This window comes from Gobio gobio, assembly GCF_949357685.1.
Source record: "Gobio gobio genome assembly, chromosome: 22".
NCBI lineage: Eukaryota > Metazoa > Chordata > Actinopteri > Cypriniformes > Gobionidae > Gobio > Gobio gobio.
Window position 1 is genome coordinate 37346798 of NC_137118.1, and position 17891 is coordinate 37364688.

Consider the following 17891-nt stretch of genomic DNA (forward strand, 5'->3'; position numbering starts at 1 on the left):
GTGTGTTCATATTGTCTGCAATGAAATTCAAGTCAAAGTAAATTGAGAAATCACTTTTTTTTTTCTTTTCTTTTTTTTGCGTTTTCCATACTGTCCCAACTTTTTCTGATTTGGGGTTGTATAACACTTGCATGAATGATAAAAAACGACAGTTATTTGAGTCTCTTGGGCACTGATAAGAAAAAAAGGCGAGCCGATCACGCCGGCGCGACCGCCGACTCAAGGGGGTTAAAGGGATAGTTCACCCAAAAATTTAAATTACCCCATGATTTACTAACCCTCAAGACATCCTAGGTGTATATGACATTCTTCATTCAGACGAATACAATCAGAGTTATATTAAAATATGTCCTGGCTCTTCCAAGCTTTATAATGGCAGTGAATGGCAGCCCAAAATTTGAAGCCCAAAAAGTGCATCTATCCATTATAAAAGTAATCCACACGGCTCCGGGGGGTTATAAAAAGGCCTTCTGAAGCGAATTGATGGGTTTGTGTAAGAAAAATATCCATATTTAACATGTTATAAAGTAAAATATCTAGCTTCCGCCAGACCACCTTCCGTATTCAACTTACAGAAAAAGCGCAACTGCCGCAACGATGATGTCGGACGTAGTGTAAGCGTTTTGAACTGCAAGAGACGTTACACTTTCTTCGTAAGTTGAATACAGAATTAGAGATGGATGCACTTTTTTGGGCTTCAAATATTGGGCTCCCATTTACTGTCATTACAAAATTTGGATTAGCCAGGTCATGTTTTAATATAACTCCAGTTGTATCCTTCTGAAAGAAGACATTGCACCACCTGTGTAAGGGGTAATCTTCCTTTTTGGGTGAATTAACCCTTTTAAGGATCATGTTGACACTGAAGGCTGGAGTAATAATGCTGACAAATTCAGCTTTTCCACCGCAGGAATAATAAATAACATTTTAAAAAATTAAAACAGAAAACTGTTATTTTAAATTCAGCCTTAAATTCAACTTAATTATTCCAAGCTGTTATGTGTAAGTCAATGAAACTGCCACAAAAAAGCTAACTGCTGCTGTCAAGATTCATTTAGCTCACGATTCAGGGTGGCTCACTTGAACTTCCCTTTAGCCATCTTTATCGGAATAATTTACATCGTGTCTAACCTGCGCCTGTGCGCTCTGTCGTTTGAGATGTGCCAGGTTTAACACGAGGAAGCAGTTCAGTGAAGCGAAGACCCCGCTGTAGGCCACACACTGAAGGAACATGTGCTGGGTAAATAAGTGATGACTGAGAGCAGAGAGGTGCTAGAACCTTTGGGCCACGGCGCCCACAGGGACCTCGAACCGACATCAGGGGCGTTTTCCTGATGCTTCGTGCCATCAATATTCATAAAAGGCAGCTGTTAAGTAAGGTGCCATGATGGAAATGTGTTTTTTGGCAGACCTGGCAGTTTGAAGAGCTCGCAAAGATGTTTTTTACTATTCCCGGAGATTATTTACCGAAAACACTTTCATTATGTCACATGCTGTTTTTTTCCATTTATCCTTCTCTGTAGGTAATTGCCCAACAACAACAGTTTTAAAACCTGCGGGTCTGATCAAATATGGCAACATGACAGAGTTGCGAGAGTTCATCTGCGGAATGGGAGAATGTTTAGATTTCATTTCATCTGAAGTTTTTGTGTTCCGCCTAAAGTGTACCGCTAATAAACAGCGCTATCAGTGGGTACATGAGTCACTGGTGACCTAAATAAGCATGTTGCTTTTCACTTATTACTGAGATACTCAGGCCCTATCTCTTCATACTAGACAGGAAACATTTTTTCGTAATCATTTATAAGCTGTTGGCGGTGAAAGCACTGGCCTATTTATCAGGGCTACCAACTTCCTCTCTCCTGACCCTGCTGTGAATCACAACAATTGCTCTATGACCACTTGGGCTTTCCTTCTGACCAACTATGATCTGGATCATGATGAGCCACAAAACCCTTTACTTCTGTGCTGATGTCACGAAGAGTTCCTCCATAGAATGCTGACCACATTGGATCCCAGCTGATTGTTATTATTTAATAATAATTAGGGGTGCAACGGATTGCAGTTGATCCCCACAATTTAGCACGCATGTGATTTGCGGATTAATTTATTAAAAGTTTAACATTTGCATGTGTTTTGTCTTGTGAATTTACACATTCAAGCGATTTTAAACACAGAAGAAGAGGCAAAAATCGGGACTCTTAAAGTGATAGCAGCCATTAATGGTAATAAAACAACAAAATACAGCTTTAACAAAGATTAATCTACATTTAATTTCCACAGTGAACACAATAGTGTTATTTTACATTTAGGCCTAATTATTACATTTCTGTACCTGAATACTACTGTTGTCCATCTATGCCTGTAATGAGTGTATTTGTTCTTATTATTATTTTTTTTAATTTTGCTGATCCGAAAAATGATCCAATCTGTGACTCAAATACTGTCAATGATCCAAACTGTGAGTTTTGCGATCTGTTGCATCACTAATAATAATAATATATAATATTTAATTAAATAATATCTATAAAAACATTGACATTTATTTATTAATATATAAATATGCTTTCAAAACTATTAATCGCGACTAATCCCATCCAAAATAACAGTTTGTACAATAGTACAATTTGTACATTAGTACAATGTGTGTGTACTGTGTATAATTATTATTTATATATAAATACACATACATACATACATACATGTATATATTTAAGAAGTATTTGCATGAATATACTGTATATATATATTTAAAAAAAATCTTAAATGTATGTGCATGTGTGTATTTATATATATTATGTAAACACAAACTTTTATTTTGGATGCGATTAATCGCGATTAATCAATTTGACAGCACTAAAAATCATATATGTATATATAATGGAGAGAGAGAAAACAGTTGTGCTGCTTAAATTAGCCCATGATTTACTCAAGTCATCCAAGGTGTATATGATATTCTTCTTTCAGACGAATAAAATCTAAGTTATATTAAAAAAGTCCTGGCTCTTCCAAGCTTTATAACGGCAGTGAATTGTTGTTTTTGAAGTCCATAAAAGTGCATCTATCCATCATATAACTGCTCCACATGGCTCTGTGCATTTGTGTTAGAAAAATATCCATATTTAAAACTTTATAAAGTAAAATATCTAGCTTCCACCAGATCGCCCTCCGTTTGAACTTTTTTAACGGAACTTTTAACGGATTTAACTTACGGAAATAATGTAGTGCCTCTCGCAGTTTAATATGTCTGACGACATTGACGAAATATGTTTTTTGTTTTTACACAAACACATCGCTTTGCTTCAGAAGGCCTTTATTAACCCCCCGGAGCTGTGTGGAGCAGTTATACGATGTATAGATGCACTTTTATGGACTTCAAAAAACGAAGCAACAATTTTCATTAGATTTTGTTGTATTCTATATAAATGAATACATGTAATATAAAGCACATTATTAGGATAGTAATATCAGACAATGTACATAATATAGTAATTTTGTAGGATTTCCAATCATTCACTGGAGAGTTAAAAGTTCTTTCAGTTAACAGAAATGGCCTCTTAGGTAGACTGAACGTGCAGACCAAGCAGCTGTACCAGCATTAAACCAGAATAAACCAACCGGGTCCATTTTGGAAATTCATAGTGGTTTTAGTCGGTCTGTTCTGCAGGGGTATACTGTATGTGCATTTGTTTAATCAGTTTGGCCCTGAGCAGATGGTCTTCCAATGTGCCAAAGTTAAGGGTTCGTATCGCTCCTCATTGATATGGGTGCTACTTTTTAATTAGTCTGACACCCTTCTAGACTTCTATTCTAGATTGCATTGATTATTTCCATGGAAGCGAACATTCAAAAAAAAACTTGATGATGGTGAGTAATGGAAAGTTTCTTGGTGGTTCCCCTCCTCACAGCGCAATTTCGATAAGGATCTCTGGACTCAACCAATCTTCATGGGCTAGATACACAAATTAGTCTGCGACGTGTTGACATTCACATCTCCAACACTCCTTCTTCCATTCACATGTTCCCTCTTTAAAGGTCATCAGTGCCTCTGAAACACATACAGTAATTAAAACTTCCCCATTAAACAACACGTTTCATATTTCATAAAAGGTTCTCGAAGCTTGTAGCCCACATCAATCTGCGTTGCACACTTCACTTTAGCCCCTTTTGGATTTTCTCCCTCTTACGACTCAAAGGAGATTTGGCTTTATTGTAAAGGCAGCTGATATTCTTCACAGCGAGTGCCACCGATAATGCCGTCTGACCCTTTGCTCGAACGTGGCGTGAAGATCTTCGGCTCCGTTAGCTTGTGGGCCTCTGCGTAGCGGTTCGTTTAAGAATTAGAACCCTGGAGAGCGTCTCTCCGCTTCTCAAAGTAATTGCCTTGTAAATAAGCGCGGGATTGAAACAATGCTGTTTGTTAGGAATAATTAATGACCACATGCGCACACGGAGCCGCGTCAGGAGGCCTCTCGTGAGCTCCTGTCGGGCGAACGCACTCACTCCACACAAAAGAAACTGACAAGAGGTGCTTTATCAAGCTCAAGGAAACACTCACTCGCATCCCCCCTTGAGTCCTCTATCCAAAATAGATGCATGCCTCTATGTTTAGAGGACATGGCGGTTTTCAGGTGCATATTTGCATGCAATACTTTTTCGGATTTTCGGGAAACCTAGAAACCTCCCTAAATCCCAATGTTACCACAATCCAGCACAAAACTCATCTAAAATGAATGATCACAAATCGATGTTGATTCTGTACCATCTGAGGACCTGGTATGTTTTCATAGCCGCTCATGCGCCTTAATGGACTACTGGCACTGAGCCTGATGGTGCAGTTCCGTTTTCAAATATAGTTCGCTATTTTTTGGTTATGTATGTTTTCGATGTGCTGTAAATGGCAGTAAAAATGAGTTTCAGCAAGAAGATTTAAAAATCCGGACTAATATGTTGTAGTGCAAGACCTGATAAATAAGATCAGAACAAACCTTTATTTATTTGTATTAAAGGGGTCATGAATTGAGAAAGCAACTTTGCCTTTGATATACAAAAGTTCATCGTGACATAAGAATATCCTGTAAATTTCATGGCTGAAAACATCCTTATTAGTCAAAGAAAAGCTTTCATTGACACCAGACTCAGCAAACGCTCAATCTCAGAAAATGCCGACCCTTGACGCCAGCGTGTGGTGAAACGCCGCCTCAACAGAAGAATATAAGTACGCCTGATTCTGTAGCCCCGCCCACCGACTCGTGGAGCTAAACGGATCGCGCTACCGAGCAATAAACATGCCGAAGATAGCGAGATATTGCGCTGTGCCTGGTTGTGGAAGAACACAGTCGCTGCACAAGCTTCCTTCAGAATCGAATATTAGGAATGTGTGGTTGAACTTTATTTTAAATGAAGTTCCAGCTCACGTGCGTAAGACGTGACGTTTGTTCGCTGCATTTCACCACGGAATCGTTTGTAAACAAGACACAGGTCGAGACTGGATTTGCAGACATATTGAGATTAAAACACAATGCTGTGCCTTCTATATTGGATCCGACAGGAATGGTGCAACACACTTACGTGAGTAAAAAATGTTCCCATTCAGTCGGTCACGTTCGACGTACGTCGGACGTACCGACGAATTGGGATCACTTCTGGGAGCCCCTATCAGCTTCGAGCTATCTAGAACCGGCCAATGAACAATTGGCGTGCGAGATTTGCATCTCGCGCTCCGCCCCGCGCCGCGGGTATAAACAGGAAGCGAGAGCGAATGCACGCTGTCATTCACTTCGGAGCCACACGGCAGATGAAGAGGACTCTCAACGCTACACTGCTTGAGTTTATCGCTGCTATCAGCAAGTTATTTAGAAGACCGGAGAATCCAGGAAACGCGTGTTGGAGAGACGGCACATTCCAGCGGGATCCGCGCTGACTCATCGGCTGCCTCTGCAAGCAGAGAAAAACTGCTGTTTTAACAGCAACAGCAAATCCTGTTGGTCTGGTTGGGCGTTTTTCCTGCTGAGTACAGGCACGGGCTGCACAACAATCCCGTGCGCTGTCGCGTTTCCCCCTGAGTGCTTCAGCACAAGAGCGTTTCCTCACAAAAAGAGTTCACGGGTGACGTGCCGTCCTTTTCAGGATGTCTTACCACCCGTGCGTTTCTGGATGCGGTCGTTCCCTGTCCCCTGCTGACGGTCACAATCGCTGTCTCACGTGTTTGGGCATACAGCACGTTGAGGCGGCGTTTGTGGATAGTTCATGTTCCCACTGCGGGAACATGACTATCGCGGAGCTTAGATCGAGACTCTCCTACCTCCGGGCTGGGGGAGTCCCCTTACCCATCCCACGAACCAGGGCTGCCCCTAACCCGGGTGGACCTGCTTCTTTGGATGGCCAGGGTGATCTGAGGATCACGTATAGGGCAAACCCGCCGAGTCAGTCTCCGCAGGCCCCTATTCCCTCTGCTCCGCAGCCGGTAGAGCCTCCAGGAGAACCCGCTGGACCCTCCCACGGGAGACCAGTGGTGACTTTTGGAGCTCCAGCAGATGAACAGATGTCTATCGCTGCATCGGAGGGGGAGTTTCAGTCCTCGGGGGATGAAGGTTCAGTTGTACTGCCTCCCTCTGGGAGAGTGGCAACGGCTGCACCGGACCCTGAGATGGCTGCTATGCTTTCCCGGGCCGCCGAAAGGGTTGGGCTCGAGTGGAACCCTCCACCGTGTCCCGAACCCTCTAGGTTGGACGATTGGTTCCTCGGGGTGGGTCGCGCTGGTTCTCAGCGTCCCGCCCCGACACCTTTCTTCCCGGAGGTGCATGAGGAGCTCACGAGGTCGTGGAAGGCACCTTTTTCTGCCAGAAACCGGCCGAGTGACTCCTCCCCCCTCACTACTCTCGACGGCGGACCAGCCAAGGGTTACGTGGGGATCCCGCCAGTGGAGCGCGCCGTCGCGATGCAACTGTGTCCGGCGACCGCCTCTAACTGGCGCGGTGACCCGCGTCTCCCGTCCCGGGCCTGTAAGTTCTCTTCCAGTCTGACTGGGAAGGCTTACAAGGCCTGCGGGCAGGCTGCGTCCGCCTTGCATGGCATGGCGCTGCTTCAGGTCCACCAGGCCCAAGCGCTCCTTGACATGCACGAGGGTAGGCCTGACCCAGAGCTCCTCCGGGAGCTCCGGACGGCGACGGACCTCGCCCTCCGGGCGACGAAAGTCACCGCCCGTTCCATCGGTCAGGCGATGTCCACGCTTGTGGTCCAGGAGCGTCATCTCTGGCTCAACCTGGCTGATATGAGGGAGACCGATAAATATCGGTTCCTGGACTCCCCCATCTCGTCAGCTGGGTTGTTCGGCGACGCGGTCGAGAGCTTCGCCCAGCAGTTCTCGGCCGCCCAGAAGCAGACGGAGGCGATCAAGCACATCCTGCCCCGGCGGCCCGCTGCTGCCTCCACCCCGCCGCCGGCGGCAGCGCCTCCGACTACTCGTCGCCGAGGACGTCCACCCGCCGCCGCCTCCGCCCCCGCCAAGGCACCGCAGCAGCCTTCCACCAGCCGACGGCGTGGGGCCGGCCGTGGGAAGGATGTCCAGCCCGCTCAGGCCGCTGCCAAGCCAGGTGGCAAGCGTCGTCGCAAGCGACCCTGAGACGGGCCACCCAGAGATGGAGGAAACTGCTCGGAGGGAGATGGCTGCAGCACCACTCCTTCCCCCGGAGGAGGGCCGGGGGAGAATCTTTTGTTTGTCTGTTCCGCCGCTGGCCCCAGTGCCAGCGGCACCCAAAACATCAATAAAAGAGCAGTTTCCAATATCTCTGGGTGCCAAGAGAGCGCGCTTGGCGGTGGTCGACGCTCCCATGCCTCGCCACCCTCAAGTACCTCTCCCTTCGCCAGCAGGGGACGCCGGCTGTCGGGACGCACACAAGCGGCCTCCCCACACTCGCACGTCCCCTCCGCGGATGCAGGTAAGTGTTGCACAGCACACTCAGATCCCGCTTCGGGCCGCTCCCATGCCGTCCGTGCCGGATCCCTGCGTTCCGCCTCGCTGCCCCGCTGCGGGTACGTCTGTGGTACCGATGGTCCCCCTTGCTCGGAGTCTGGGAGCCTGGCTAGCGCTTCCCAGCCCGTCTCGGTGGCTCATCCGTACCATCAGACTCGGCTATGCGATTCAGTTCGCCCGGCGTCCCCCCAAGTTCAGGGGCGTTCACTTCACGACTGTAGTGGAGGCGAACGCCCCCGTGCTCAGGGCGGAGATCGCTGTCCTACTGGCGAAGGACGCGATAGAGCCGGTCCCTCAAGCCGATATGAGGTCCGGGTTCTACAGCCCCTACTTCATTGTACCCAAGAAAGGCGGCGGGTTACGACCGATCTTGGATCTGCGATTCCTGAACCGGTCCCTTCACAGGCTGCCGTTCACGATGTTAACGCAGAGGCGCATCTTCAGGTGCATCCGTCCCCGAGATTGGTTTGCAGCGATAGACCTGAAGGACGCGTACTTTCATGTCTCGATTCTTCCTCGACACCGGCCCTTTCTGCGCTTCGCGTTCGAGGGACGGGCATATCAGTACCGCGTCTTACCCTTCGGCCTGTCCCTGTCGCCCCGCGTCTTTACGAAGGTTGCGGAGGCGGCCATTGCTCCCATGAGAGAGCATGGCGTTCGCATCCTCAACTATCTCGACGACTGGCTGATCCTTGCCCAGTCGCGAGAGCAGTTGTGCGAACACAGGGACAAGGTGCTCAGTCACCTCAGCCAGTTGGGACTTCGGGTCAACTGGGAGAAGAGCAAACTCTGCCCCACGCAGAGGATCTCTTTTCTCGGTATGGAGATAGACTCGGTCGCCATGACTGCGCGCCTCACCGAGGAGCGCGTCCAGTCGGTGTTGAACTGCCTGAATTCGTTCAGAGGCAGGACAGCGGTTCCACTGAAACATTTTCAGAGGCTCCTGGGGCATATGGCATCCGCAGCCGCAGTAACGCCGCTCGGATTGCTTCATATGAGACCGCTTCAACGCTGGCTACACGATCGAGTCCCGAGATGGGCGTGGCACAGCGGTTCCCTCCGCGTCCAAGTGACTCCGAGGTGCCGCCAAACCTTCGGCCCGTGGTCGGACCCTCTGTTTCTCCGGGCGGGAGTACCCCTAGAACAAGTGTCCAGGCACTCCGTTGTCTCCACGGATGCCTCATCCACGGGTTGGGGTGCCACGTACAACGGGCTTGCAGTTTCGGGTCTGTGGACGGGGCCTCAACTGCAATGGCATATCAATTGCCTCGAGTTGTTAGCAGTTCGTCTTGCACTCAGCCGCTTCAAAGTTCCGCTCAGAGGCAAGCACGTTCTGGTCCGGACGGACAACACTGCGGCCGTAGCGTACATCAACAAACAGGGTGGTCTACGCTCCCGTCGCATGTCGCAACTCGCCCGCCATCTCCTCTTATGGAGTCAGAAGCATCCGTTCACATTCCGGGCCTGCTCAATCGTGCGGCCGACGAGCTGTCACGTCAGCAGGTACTTCCGGGAGAATGGCGACTCCATCCCCAGGCGGTCCAGCTAATCTGGAGTCGTTTCGGGGCCGCACAGGTAGACCTGTTTGCCTCCCCAGAGACGACCCACTGTCAGCGGTTTTATTCCTTGACCGAGGGGACCCTCGGGTCGGATGCCCTGGCCCACAGCTGGCCCCGGGAAGAACGCAAGTATGCGTTTCCCCCAGTGAGCCTTCTTGCGCAGACACTGTGCAAAGTCAGGGAGGACGAGGAGCAGGTCCTGTTGGTCGCTCCGTATTGGCCCAACCGGACTTGGTTCCCGGAACTAGTGCTCCTCGCGACAGCACCTCCCTGGCCCATTCCTCTGAGACAGGACCTCCTGACTCAGAGACGGGGCACCCTATGGCACCCGCGTCCGGACCTCTGGAAACTCCATGTTTGGTCCCTGGACGGGACGCGGAGGTTCTAGGTGACCTACCGCAAGCGGTAGTTGACACCATCACTTCCGCTAGAGCCCCCTCTACGAGGCGCCTCTATGCGTTGAAGTGGAACCTGTTCGTCGACTGGTGCTCTTCTCGCCGAGAAGACCCCCGAAGATGTTCGATCGTTTCTGTGCTTACCTTTCTACAGGATGGGTTGGAGCGAAGGCTGTCTCCCTCCACCCTCAAGGTCTATGTCGCCGCTATCGCCGCTAATCATGAGCTCGTAGATGGAAAATCTCTAGGTAAGCACGATCTGATCGTCAGGTTCCTTAGGGGAGCAAGGAGATTAAATCCTCCTCGTCCTCCCTCTATACCCTCTTGGGACTTAGCTCTGGTGCTAACTGCACTACAGAGAGAACCCTTTGAGCCTCTGCAGTCAGCTGAGTTGAAAATACTGTCGTTAAAGACTATACTCCTGATTGCGTTGGCCTCCATCAAGAGGGTAGGGGACCTGCAGGCATTTTCGGTCGACGAATCGTGCCTGGAATTCGGGCCCGGTAACTCTCATGTGATCATGAGACCCCGGCCTGGATATGTGCCCAAGGTTCCCACTACTCCCTTCCGGGACCAAGTGGTGAGCCTGCAAGCGCTGCCTTCGGAGGAGGCAGACCCAGCCCTAGCTTTTCTCTGTCCCGTCCGTGCTCTCCGGACTTACGTGGATAGAACGCAAAGCTTCAGGACCTCAGAGCAGCTCTTCGTCTGTTACGGAGGACAGCAGAAGGGAAAGGCTGTCTCCAAGCAGAGAATGGCCCACTGGATAGTGGATGCCATCGTCTTGGCTTATCAGTCCCAAGACGTGCCCTGCCCGCTCGGGTTAAGAGCCCACTCCACTAGGGGTGTTGCCTCTTCCTGGGCGCTGGCTCGTGGCGCCTCGCTGACAGATATCTGTAGAGCTGCGGGCTGGGCGACACCTAACACGTTCGCTAGATTCTATAGCCTCCGTGTAGAGCCGGTGTCTTCCTGTGTGCTCACTTCCCATAGTCAGTAACACCGAAGTACCCGTTCTAGTGTCGGCTTGCTGCGCCATTCCCTCCCCTATGGTAGACGGATGCGTGCGCTTTTCCGCTCCAGTCGAGTTCCCCGGAACGGCGAACCCTGTTGAGTCCTCCACAACCCGCGGCAGTCGGACGTGGCGGAGCGTTCGACGCCAGGTCTAACACTCGTATGCATTGGTGGAACTTGTGTTAGGCTGGGTTCCGTATGTAGTGACCCCCACGGCGGTCCCATATGTGTATTCTTCCACGGTACGGCTCCCTACGGCGAGCCCGTGTCTTTCCCTCGGCAGAGCTCCTCTGCCGTCTCAGGTACGTGTTGTCTCCCTCCTAATTGGCCGGGGCCACCCCTGAGACTTCCGTATGTTGTGCTGCCCACGGCCAGCCCATACGTGTATTCTCCACATGTTAACTCCCTCTGGGCATGATGTGGCTTCCGCAGCTGCCTTCACAGGCACGCTTTCCCAGCGTTATCCAATACAGTCAGCTGAGTGGGTCTTGCGGAACAGCAGCTTTGACTCTCCCTGCGTGAACCTACCCGCCCGCATCAGATCGGGATCTGTGGGGCTCATCGCTGGGCGCTGGAAGTGGTAGTAACTATGGCGTTTTCCATAGGGGATCCCAATTCGTCGGTACGTCCGACGTACGTCGAACGTGACCGACTGAATGGGAACGTCTCGGTTACGTATGGTAACCCTCGTTCCCTGAAGGAGGGAACGGAGACGTACGTTCCGTCGCCACAGTTGCTGTACCATCACTGCAGGTCGAGCCACTACGTGTGGCTCCTCAGTGAAAAACAGCGTGCATTCGCTCTCGCTTCCTGTTTATACCCGCGGCGCGGGGCGGAGCGCGAGATGCAAATCTCGCACGCCAATTGTTCATTGGCCGGTTCTAGATAGCTCGAAGCTGATAGGGGCTCCCAGAAGTGATCCCAATTCGTCGGTACGTCCGACGTACGTCTCCGTTCCCTCCTTCAGGGAACGAGGGTTACCATACGTAACCGAGACGTTTTTTATGTGCGATAGTATTGCATTGTTACAGATCGTTTGATATCTACTGATTATGTTGCAGAAGTTTTGAACATTCTGATGCGCTTGATGCGCGGTTTGCGGATATATCCACCGATCAGGCGAGCCAAGAAATAAAAAATAACATTCATATTAATTGCGGGTGGATGAGAAATAAATAATTGTGTTTGTTTGATAAAGACATTTTGCAGGCCCTGTGGGCGGATTCCAGGGTGCCGTTTTTTCCACACGTGTACTGAAGGGGGAGACGAAACTCATTATTATGCAAAACTGTTATCCAATCATAGCAGTGGGCGTTTACTTCCAAGTCTTCAGTGCGGCACGCCCATAAATACTGAGCGTTCCAGGAGAGAGGCTCAAAACAAGGGAAGAAAATAGCCTATTTCTTATTCATTATGATGTTTTTGAATGTAAAAACCACGTTAACGTAATAAGTTGACCTCAGACATCAGTATACAAAAATAAAAAAAGCCAGCTCCTGACCCCTTTAAATATTTGTATCAAGTATTGTATTATCACAATACTGTCATTTTTCATTGACAGTTATTTCACTATATATAAATTACATGTTTATGCCAAAATTCCAACCATAAACAATAGCACGCTGACCGCACTACTACTTAGGAATTTTAAATTTAAATTTAACCATTTAAAAATATTTAATTAATCTTAATAAGTATAAGATTAATTAAATGTTTTATATGGTTAAATTTATTAAAGCAGGCATTGCATTCATTTCATATTCTGACTTGAATATAAAATGTTAACAAAAAATGTGTAAAAAATATTTTTACTTGGAAATTGCTAATAAATTGGACAATTAATTAGAAAAGAAATTGTTGGTAACACATTGAATTAAGAGTGATTTTTTGAAGTTGAAGTAATACAATAATATTTTCTTGTAAAACATACTTCAGAATACTTTGAGAGATCATTATTACAGTATATTAAATATGACCAGTAAGTGAAAAACACTGTTAATGAGCAGACGAGCACTGGACTGCTGCAGGTTAGTGGGGAAATATATTTATTTAATTTTCAAAATCTACATTGGAAATTAAATATATACAGTGCTGCTTGGAAGTTTGTGAACCCCTTGCAGAATCTGTGAAAATGTGAGTAATTTTAACAAAAGAAGAGAGATCACACAAAATGCATGTTATTTTTTTAATTTAGTACTGTCCTGTGGCCGTATTCACAAAACATTTTATTTTAGAGCACTAAGAGTTCTCCTAAATAGCTGGAAAAGTTCATAGCTAAGAGTTTTCTCTTAAAACCATATTCACAAAGCTGCTGAGAGCAACTTTGACTAAGGAACAGAAAGAAGTTTTAAGCTAAGAGTAAGGGCGGGGTTGACCTCGTTGCTATGGATGATGTCATCACACTCACTATGCCCACAGTGATTGGCTGATGGGGGAGGAGTCTCAGTCAGTGATAGAAATATTGTAGAACGTATCATGTTGCCATTTTCGAATAAAGATTTTAAAATAAAAATGTTGCCATATAAAAATAAAGATTTTAAAAAGTAGGCTATAAGTGTCACTGATTAAACAAGTATATGTTCAGCTAATTATCAGCCTCTCGAGAGAGATTGCAAAGAACTTTTAACTCTTCAGTGAATGATTAGAAATCCTACAAACTTATTATGTACATTGTCTGAGCTACATATTACTATAGTTCACCCAAAAATTAATTTAGCCCATGATTTACTCACCCTTAAGTCATCCTAGGTGTTTATGACATTCTTCTTTCAGACAAATTAAATCTGAGAGATTGCGAGAGAGACAGTATCCACAGCCGAATCACAGTTACCTCCACAGTTTTCTGCATCCCTCCGCCAGAACGACTCCTCACTCTCGGCCCAGCCGGGCATTCAGGGGAGTAGGCCTACTCTGGGTTTGGGCTCGGAGACCTCGATCCTCTCGGACAACATGGCAAATAGGCTTATTTTACTCTTTTACTCTATCTGGTCATAAGTGTGAACTCGTGAAACAACTGCCACAGGTAATCAGACATTATTTTATTATTTTTTTATTAAATAAATAATATTTATTATTTTTGGCATTTTTGCTTTTTGTTATGATAGGACAGTGAGTAAGAAGTGAAGTGGAAGAGAGAAAGGGGAGAAAGGTCCGCAACAGCCATATAGGATTGTTTGTGATTTGGTCTTAGTGACTAAGAGTCCTCTTGACTACTCCTAACGTTTCACAGATTAAGGAGCTGGTTTTAGTGCTAAAATGCTTTGTGAAATACTTTTGGAGTCCTAAATTTAGGACTGACACGCTCATTATTTTTAAGAGTTTCTCCTAAATCGGCAAGTTAGGAGCTACTTTTAGCCCTAAGATGTTTTGTGAATACGGCCCCTGATTAAGATATTTTACATAAAAGATGTTTTCATATAGTCCACAAGACAAAAAAAAAAATAGGCCTAGCTGAATTTACAAAAATGACCCCATTCAAAAGTTTATGAATCCTTGATTATTAATGCTGTGTGTCATTCCCTGGATGATCCACGGCTGTTTTTTTTTGTTTTGTGATGGTTGTTCTTGAGTCCCTTGTTTGTCCTAAGCAGTTAAACTGCCCAATGTTCTTCAGAAAAATCCTCCAGGTCCTGTACATTCTTCAGTTTTTAGCATCTTTTGCATATTTGAACCCTTTCCAGCAGTGACTGTATGATTTTGAGATCCATATTTTATCACTGAAGACAATTGAGGGACTCAAACACAACTATTAAAAAAATTCACTGATGCTCCAGAAGGAAACCGGGGGTGAACATTTTTTGAATTTAAAATTGTACTTAATGTGTCTCCCAGGAAACATGCAAGTATATTCTGTTGCTTCCGAAGGGAGTACTAAATGGAAAAAAAGCTGATATTTAAATAAAATAAGAAAAATTCTGTCATCTTTATCCTGTTCAAATGTTTTCACCCCCGGGCTCTTAATATATGTTTTGCATAATGTTTCCTTCAGGGGCATCCGTGAATGTTTGAACTATTTTTAATAGTTGTGTTTGAGTCCCTCAATTGTTCTCAATGTGAAAAGATGGATCCCAAAATCATACAGTCACTGCTGGAAAGGGTTCAAAAGATGCTGGCAAACTGAATAATTTTCTGGCCTTGGAGTTTCCTCTGAAGAACATTGGGCAGTTTAACTGCTCAGGACAAACAAGGGACTCAAGAACAACCATCACAAAAAAAAAAAACAGCCGTGTATCATCGAGGTAATGACACACAGAATTGAGAAACAAGGGTTCATAAACTTTCAAACAAATTTTTGTCTTGTGGACTATATGTAAAAATCTTTTATGTACAGTAAATGTTTTTTTCAGGACACTACTAAATAAAAAATAACGCATTTTGTATGATCGCTCAAAATTATTCACATTTTCTGCAAGGGGTTCACAAACTTTCAAGTTGCACTGGATAGGAACATTTCATCCGGTTTAATGTATAATTCATCGTTTTAATCAACCGGCAGCAAAAAGTAGTAATAATCTGCATTCTTATGAGTAACTGTATGCATGTAGGCGCACTTAACTCTGTTACTGCAGTCGTAAGGTGGAAGAAGTTGTGCAAGTAGTCCATTTGACGGTTTGCTAACCGCTCGCACTCTATAACAGTTATTGTTTCTCTAGTATGTCCGATTGCGCCGCTATTTCGTTTCGGCGTTTTTCAGAAAGCCTGTAGGTTAGTTTTAAATGACTAGTCCCGCGCCATAAGGCATTATGAATGAAACATCTGTCCCAGGTACAAATACGTTGGGCGAGTGACGGGAGCAGACTGCTAATGAGAAATCAGACCCAGCGCTGTGTCTGGGCTTTCCAGAGGCCTCTAATCACATTCAGACCTGTGGGAACTGACAGATCTGTCCACTGTGCTTTGACAGGACTGGGGCAGATTGTAGGAGCTTTTCTCATATTAAAGTTTCAGGATTTGGGGGGGAAAACAGCAGGAGGAACCACTGCTGTCTGGGATTGCTGTGATTTGTCGGTATGTAGCTGATGCTTCCACCGCTGGCCTAGTTAATGTCCAACATGCCCTGTGTCCAAACAAACACACGGCACAATCATGCTTTCACAGACACGTCCTTCAGCTCTGAGCATGTCAGCACCTGTCTGTCCGCTGTCGCGTCCTGTCTATCTGCTGTCAGTCCTGTCTGACTGTTTGGGTTTGTTTGGGTGTGTGTAACTGGAAAGGAGGGAATGAAAGCAAACTCTAGCAAAGAGGGATAGCCTTGATTTCAAACTTTCTTTTGTTTTAATTGGAACTGCCATTTTTAAACGAGAATTCCAGCGCTGCATTAAACTCAACTAAATAAAATGTAATTGTCTTCTGAAACGGCTCGATAAAAAGTCTGGGGTTAAATATCGCTTTTGCTTAATGTGAATTTGGCCGCTGTTTGTTTAATTTGCGTAATCAATCTATTTGTTAATTTTGCCAAAAACTCTCTTTAATCATGCTAATTTTAAAAGTAGTTTAAATTCTAATTCAGCAGTTAGAAGGCGAGTTAAGGCGCCAATTAATCTTAATGCAAAGTAGCTCTCATTAACGGGAAAAAGAATAATCAAGCCGCTCCCAATTTTTCGAGTATTTTTAGTTTGTTCTTTAATCCGCAATTAATCTTTCTGACGAGTGTTTATTAATGAGCGTTTTGAGACATTCTGCAGGAAGATGAAGTTGACTGGCCCTCTCTGCTCCTCCAGATTTCCCACTGGTGAACCTCTCTGTGGAACCGCAGCCTGTTCTGGAAGGCAATCTGGTCAAGTTTCACTGTGCCGCTAAAGCGAATCCCCCTGTCACTCATTACAGGTGAGAGCTTGCACTCACACACACACACACACACACACACACACACACACACACACACACACACACACACACACACACACACACACACATCGACTGAAATTCTTGTTTTATTTCCCAGTGTCTCTTTCTTTCACTCTCCTGATGTTTTTGATATTGTGCACAAGAAAAAAACACATGAATTTCACATAAATGAATGTTTTTGTTTCAACACATGATTATATGAAAATTGAGAGTTTGTGTGAAATGCTACAAAACCACAACAAAAAAAATCATATGCGAATAGTAATTTGAAATTCATGTTTTTGTAATATACTTTTACATTACTTTGAATAAACAAGTAGGGTAGGCAGGGGCACCAGTGCAAGTTTTCCTGTTTTTTATTTATTATTATTAATTTTTTTTGTGTGTTCATCACAAGGCTTAGCTCATTAATATTAAAGGATTAGATGTTACTTCAAAATGAAAATTTCCTGATATTTTACTCACCCCCATCTCATCTAAGATTTTCATGTCTTTCTTTCTTCAGTCGAAAATAAATTACGTTTTTTGAGGAAAACTCTCCAGGATTTTTCTCCCCATCATAGACTTCCATGGCAACCAAAATGCTGAAGGTACAAATCAATGCACTCTCACAGAGATGTAGGCAGAAGTACCGGCCCCGTGTTTACAAAGCGCACATGCGAAGACAAATACAAACGTCCTTTAGCCGTAAAAAGGTAAAACAACGATGTCGGATGATTTTGAAGTTGAAGATGGAGTGTTTTTTGGTAAAGGCCGTTTGTATTAGTCCTCGCACGTTCGTTTGGGGCGGTACTTCCGCCTACTTTTGGTTGCCATGGAAGTCTATGATGGGGAGAAAAATCCTGGAATGTTTTCCTCAAAAAGCCTCATTTATTTTCGACTGAAGAAAGAAAAACACAAACATCTTGGATGAGATGGGGGTGAGTAAAATATCAGGAAATTTTCATCCTTTAATTAATTGAATATGAATTGTGCTCCAGTATCTTTACCTTGATAGATAAGTACTACTGTTCAAGAAGTTTAGGGTCTGTAAGATTGCTTTTAAAAGAAGGGGGGGGGGGGGGGGACTATCTATTGTAGTCACAGAGTTTCCTGATGTAAGCCATC

At 45.7% G+C, this 17891-nt stretch overlaps 1 protein-coding gene across 1 annotated transcript in view; it reads left to right on the plus strand.

Annotated features, from left to right (window-relative positions):
* kirrel3a (kirre like nephrin family adhesion molecule 3a) overlaps nucleotides 1–17891 on the plus strand; it is a 272338-nt gene that overhangs the window by 193014 nt on the left and 61433 nt on the right. The window contains exon 6 of the mRNA XM_079804114.1: nucleotides 16658–16763. Within this exon, the coding sequence (XP_079660240.1) occupies nucleotides 16658–16763 (106 nt within the window). The remainder of the gene's footprint in view (nucleotides 1–16657; nucleotides 16764–17891) is intronic.